Here is a 6272-nt window from a genome sequence, read left to right as displayed (position 1 = left end):
AGAGGGGGATTCGTCGCCGTCGTCATCATCAACCATCCTCCTTCACCAATTTCATGATGCTCACCGCCGTGCATGAGTAATTCCATCGTAGGCTTGCTAGACGGTGATGGGTTGGATGAGATTTACCATGTAATCAAGTTAGTTTTGTTAGGGTTTGATCCCTAGTATCCACTATGTTCTGAGATTGATGTTGCTATGACTTTGCTATGCTTAATGCTTGTCACTAGGGCCCGAGTACCATGATTTCAGATCTGAACCTATTATGTTTTCATGAATATATGTGTGTTCTTGATCCCATCTTGCAATTCTATAGTCACCTATTATATGTTATGACCCGACAACCCCGAAGTGACAATAATCGGGATACTTCTCGGTGATGACCGTAGTTTGAGGAGTTCATGTATTCACTATGTGCTAATGCTTTGTTCCGGTTCTCTATTAAAAGGAGGCCTTAATATCCCTTAGTTTCCGCTAGGACCCCGCTGCCACGGGAGGGTAGGACAAAAGATGTCATGCAAGTTCTTTTCCATAAGCACGTATGACTATATTTGGAATACATGCCTACATTACATTGATGAACTGGAGCTAGTTCTGTGTCACCCTATGTTATAGCTATTACATGAGGAATCACATCCGATATAATTATCCATCACTGATCCAATGCCTACGAGCTTTTCATATCTTGTGCTTCGCTTATTTACTTTTCCGTTGCTACTGTTACAATCACTACAAAACTATTATCTTTACTTTTGCCACTGTTACCTTTACTATCATACTAATTTGCTACTAAATACTTTGCTGCAGATACTAAGTTATCCAGGTGTTGTTGAATTGACAACTCAACTGCTAATACTCAATAATATTCTTTGGCTCCCCTTGTGTCGAATCAATAAATTTGGGTTGAATACTTTACCCTCGAAGCTGTCGTGATCCCCGTACACTTGTTAGTTATCAAGCACTTGATAAAAACTTTACATTTTCCCTGTGCGGCCATAGCCATAATCCATTTTTCCTCATCACAGCATCCCTTTTTCAGTGAAAAGATCCCATCTGGTTCTTAGCTGTTCCGCTGTCACCATTTAGGGTTTTGGAATTTTCTCCTTTTTTAGAACTGTGGTAGATCCAAAATTACAATACCAACCTGTAAAACCTGTTTGTGCAATACTTAGGAATTTTTCAGATCTATAACTTCCATACCACTAGTAGAACGCCCGTGCGTTGCTACAGGCTATAATGCATATAAATTGATCAAACAAATAATTAAAGTCGTCTTCAAGGTAGAAACTCATTTCCCCCTCATACGTTCAATCGTGTTTTGGACATCAAACGGGATCAAACAAATAATTAAGATCGTCTGCAACGAAGAAGCTTATTTCTCCCTCATACGTCCAAGCGTGTTTGGATGGGCGCCTAATAGGCTCCTCAAAATTTAACCGCCCAAATGGTCCGGGCACCCCCAAATCCAGACCATATGGGGGATGGGAATGTGGTTGTCCGAACTATCCTTCAAGTTATCAACAACACGCGGGCCAAACACCAAAATTTGGATTTGTTCAGATTTGTTTTTCATTGTGTGAGAGGTAAAGCAAAAAAAAAACAGCGGAAGAGGATGATGCGAGTTGATGCGAAAAAATCCAGACGAAATAGATGGTGGTGGGAGTATGACGGAAAAAAACCAGACAAAGGTGGGAGGTGGAACGAAAAAAACCAGAACATAGACTACCAACTACTCCATTAGGAGTAGAGCAATGTCATGCATTACCACATAACAAAAATATGATATCCGTTGTTGGGCATGCAACTCATAGGCACTGTGTTCGTTATTAACTCTTGAGGCAACTAACCAATGCATTACCATTCTATCCTAACCAAAAAATTGTACAAGTTGATTTAAAAATATATATGAACCGCTCTCTTATACAATTTGTTGCAAAACCATCTCAAATGGAATGCAATTAGCCATATTTTCTAAAGTATGAAAATTATTTTGCTCACACAACCATAACTGAATTGGGAGAGAGCAACCCCAACCCCCATACACATCCACATATGTTGCTTAATATAATTGGGAGGCCCACATGTGTTCACATAATTTTTGACGAAACAAGTGGACATCCCACATCTATGATAGGCTCAGCTCCGAGAAGGTGCAAATTAAGGAAGTCGAGTTTTAGAGATACCAAGAGAGTCCTTGAGTAATCGAGTAAGCTTTAAATTCTGGTAAGGAACGTGCACATTTTTTGACCAATTCATTACATATTCTAATAGTTCAACACCAATTTTTTATTTTTTTCAGAGGCAACCGTTCCCTAGGCCAAGCTAGATGGTTTATATATTAAGCGGTCCATTATGTTTCTAACAGAATTTTAGATTTAACCAAAGTAGGTACATGACATATAGCTGCATTTCATCCAATTATCAATTCAGTTGTATCGTCGTACATATAAAGGATAAGCCCTCTGTTAGACACAACCGTTGCGTCCACGTCATCCGTGAACAATTCGGGAGAAAGCGACACCGAGAGAAAAAACAACCACGGGATTGGGTGGACTGCAGCGACCCTGTGAAAATATTCCCACTCTCCGTCCTCTTCTCTGTCCCGCGCCCCCCGCTTCCCGCTCCCACTCGGTCGCCTCGTCTCCTCCGCCTTCTCCCCTGCCTCTCCTCCCCCTGCCTCCCCACTCGAGTAGCACACGGCCAAATCACGCCCGCGCCCTCGCCTTGCCACATCCTCTGTGCCGCCATGCCGTCACACCACCTCAACTACCGCCCTTGGTTCCCGATGCAGCCTCCTGCCGGGCGTCCTATTCTACGACGCTGGACAACGGCAGGCCCGCACACTCGAGAGGCGTCGGCGTCATTGATGGCGGCGACTTCAGCCCTATCTCTCTCCCCAGCCCTATCTCTCTTCCCTGACCCTCTTGATGGTCAGAGGGGTGACGGGGTGGATCGGGTGGCGGAGATGGCGGAGTTCGGGCTGGAGCGCTCACGGGATGGAGGTCTCATCTCGCGCTACCTCGGCACCACCATGGGCTGCACCGGTGACCGGCCCCAAGTGAGCACATCACCCCACCCAACCTCTTCACTACTCCCGATCAGTTGATTTAGCTTGCATATATGTGGATCGTGCGACTTTCAGTTAGATTCGTCCCAACATTGTAGTCTCACAGCAAACTACATGCCATGCTGGTTTCTTCGTGTGATCCTGCTGCTTATGATGGTCACGAGTTTTGTTCGTTAGTGTCCCGCTTGGGCCATGATTTTAGCACACTTTTTCTCACATTTAGATGTTTGGTTTCTTCATGTGTGCAATCCTGATTATGGTGGTAATGAGTCACTATTGTTGTTAGTTTTCTAGTTGGGCAGTGGTTTTAGCATACCTTTCTCCGCGCCTCCAAGTGTTTGGTCAAATGCAATGCTATAACTTTATCATCAGTTACTATGGGCTTGTGGCATAGTATGGTCACCCGAATTTCTGTTAATTTTATTTCCACTTGTCACTTTTAGATCTGCCTGCTATTATACATATTGTAGTTCTGTCTGTGGAATCCTCCAAATGAGAGATGGGGAGAGGGCTCTCACCGCCTCCACCTCCAGCTCAGGTGATAGGGTTAAAAGGTATTCAGGGTTTGACAAAGATACACCTGTATGTTGTTAATGCATTACAGGACTGTAGGGTGTTCCGATTTTAAATGCTGGCATTGATTGAGGTGTTAACTGGGTTTTAGTTCTGATTAGATGTGTATCAGGTTTTAGTACTAATGAGATGCAGACACTGTTGAGAGAGGGCATGAATGGTATATTTAGCCGTGCTTTTATTCCCTTTTTCTCTTTCCAAAGGGACTACTCTACTCTTGTGTTAGCCATTAGTATATATTTTTTCAGAACCAAATCCATTTATTTAATGAGAGGTGCATCAGCCAAATTAAAATGTATTGAACTATTGTTCATGACAAGTGGGCAAGTTATTTTACTGGGGCTAATAAACACATACCACAATTTGCAGACTACTTTGCTTTTCTGGTTATTTTGCTATGAGATTGTTAATGATAAATCAGATGTTTTCCTTTCTTTCGTATGCTTAACAATGATATTTTATGTTGGCTATTAAATTGGACTTCTTTCTGGTTAAAGATTCCTCTTAGAATTACATATCTTCGTTTATTTACAATATTCTAAGGCTACTAAGGTTACATATTGTTCTACAGTTCGCAGTTAGATCAAGCTATTTCAGATGGCTTTGTCCTATTATTATCCCGTGTTTGCTTCAGATATTTTGAGTGCTCATAACAAAAAAACTATTGATTCTTGGCTATTGTGTCCGTCAGCAGGTGCACATGAACAGCAAGGTGTGTTTGGCGTCGTACTTGGCCGTGGTGCAGAATATCTTGTGGTTCTACCCAAGGGTTGACACCGAGCACCGGGGCGAACTGCAGAGGTAGCGTCCCGCGTCCTTTGTCAACGTCCATAGCATCAAGGACCTCCTCACGCCCCTGTGCAGATGGCGCTCGCTCGTGATCACAGGAAACCGGATGACGCATGTGCCCATTGTCTATCATCGACGACAAGGTTGGTTCTGTGTTAAGGCCCTGCATCCTCAGGTAAGAGGCCATGATTCATAAGGCAGGTACTAATTGCATCTTCATCTCTATTTTCATTTGGTCTCGATTTCTTTCACTTGGTGCTGCACAAGATCAGGTCAGTTTGGAACCTCTGCCTCCCAAATTCCTACGACAGAAAAGATGCCCTTTCCAAGTACTACTTCAGCTTTTCTATTGGATGGATAACAATAAAACGACAACAAATATCTATCAGGTAATTGGCCCCAAGCTTTCAATTTATACTCTTGCTTTTAAATAACAGGGAAAATGTTATTTCCTGAAATTTTGCATTATAGGCCAGAATATTCATAGATCGTGATTGATAGCTTATCTGGCGTTCTTCCTTACAATATCCTAATTTAATTTTATATGATGTAAGCTTGCTCTGTTAACCGTTCTCCGTGTTTATGAAGAAAATTTTGCGTTAAGTGCTACTTTCGGCATGATTTTTTTTTTGATTTCTGATGTTCATGTCAAGTAGGTCATACTCTCCTTCTAGATATCTTAGGGTTCAGACTTAAATGAATAGATGTGACCATATCAAATGTGCAAAGTAGAGGAAGTCGTAGTGAACATTCATAAGCTTGATCTTGTGCTGGATAAGAAAGATTCAGAAAACTATTATGAAATGGTCGCTGGAGCTTTACTGCTCCTTGTATGCACTGCAAGAATTATTGTGCAAGGGTAGCCAGCTGCGCATTTGTTGTTTTCCCAATCATTTAATAATATTAGTTATAGTGGATGCTGATATGATGTTTATACCATTTGAGGTACCTATTCTTTTACAAAGCATCTGAAAATACTTAAGGTTCTTATAAACAAGAGAGATATGGAGGGAGGGAGGAAAATTCAATTTGTGTCCTACTTTTATATAATTCATCCAACTACATTTTCACTCCCTTAATAGAGCTTGGATAACTTCCAGACTGTTTATTAACTTAGCCATGCTTTCCGCTATTTTTTTTGTGAAGCCACTGTTCTATTTATTGCTTGCTGTAATTTATTTGATTTCTTTGTAGAATTGATTATAATCAGGGATGGAAGCAACTCTGTTTCAGTAGAGAAGCAACTGCCTTCACTTGAGAATAATCAGGTATAGACAATTGATACTTCCCACCTGTGCAAGTGTTCTGATGTAGTGTGTGTTATGCCATCGGGAAGTAATATCTGTTCCTTCCATCATTGCTTCCGTAGGGTAGGGCATTATGGTCTGGCATCTCCGTCCTCCCAGGTCACTAATAATACCTATAGCTGATGCTAGGCCCATAAAAAGTTCATGTTATTACGTTATATGTATTATCGACCAATACATGTCTAGCATTACTCGGATAACAGATCAATAATAGGAAGTTGTTTAATGTGGATTTCCCTTTTTTGGCCTATAAACTTACTGGAACAGTCTCTAAATATTCTTATTTTCATGGTTTGAATGCTTGGTTCCCTATGGCCCTGCGCCATTGGCGCAACGAGTCATCTAGTGTTCTAAAATATGAAGTGGCTGGTGATGACTTGAAAAAGTGTGAGCCCTTGAGGCAGCTGATAAATTATATTATTGGTAGTCAACATTATGTTTCACAGTACCTGCAGACTTTGTGGACTGGAACCATCATGTCACCTCCCGCATGTTCATCAGCTCAACGCGCAGGGGACGCTTGATGTACCCGAACCATC

General features: G+C 41.7%; 1 protein-coding gene across 4 annotated transcripts; it reads left to right on the top strand.

The window, feature by feature from the left end:
- Positions 1-2613: 2613 nt before the first annotated feature.
- LOC123094629 (uncharacterized) lies at positions 2614-6028 on the top strand. 4 transcript variants are annotated; one of them, XR_006445899.1, is made up of 5 exons: positions 2614-3055; positions 4329-4601; positions 4699-4815; positions 5621-5694; positions 5796-6028. XR_006445899.1 is itself a non-coding variant. In XM_044516595.1 (2 exons), exons 1-2 carry the CDS (start codon positions 2744-2746, stop codon positions 4440-4442), a joined length of 426 nt encoding a protein of 141 aa, XP_044372530.1. In that variant the 5' UTR covers positions 2614-2743; the 3' UTR covers positions 4443-5587. The 4 variants fall into 4 exon arrangements, 1 of the variants encoding a protein (XP_044372530.1); XR_006445898.1 differs by having other exon boundaries at positions 4332-4815; XR_006445896.1 differs by having other exon boundaries at positions 4329-4815.
- Positions 6029-6272: the final 244 nt, after the last annotated feature.

The sequence above is a fragment of the Triticum aestivum genome, chromosome 1B (genome assembly GCF_018294505.1).
Source record: "Triticum aestivum cultivar Chinese Spring chromosome 1B, IWGSC CS RefSeq v2.1, whole genome shotgun sequence".
Lineage (NCBI taxonomy): Eukaryota > Viridiplantae > Streptophyta > Magnoliopsida > Poales > Poaceae > Triticum > Triticum aestivum.
Note: the sequence above shows the minus strand (reverse complement) of the source record. Positions and strands in the feature narration are given on the sequence as shown.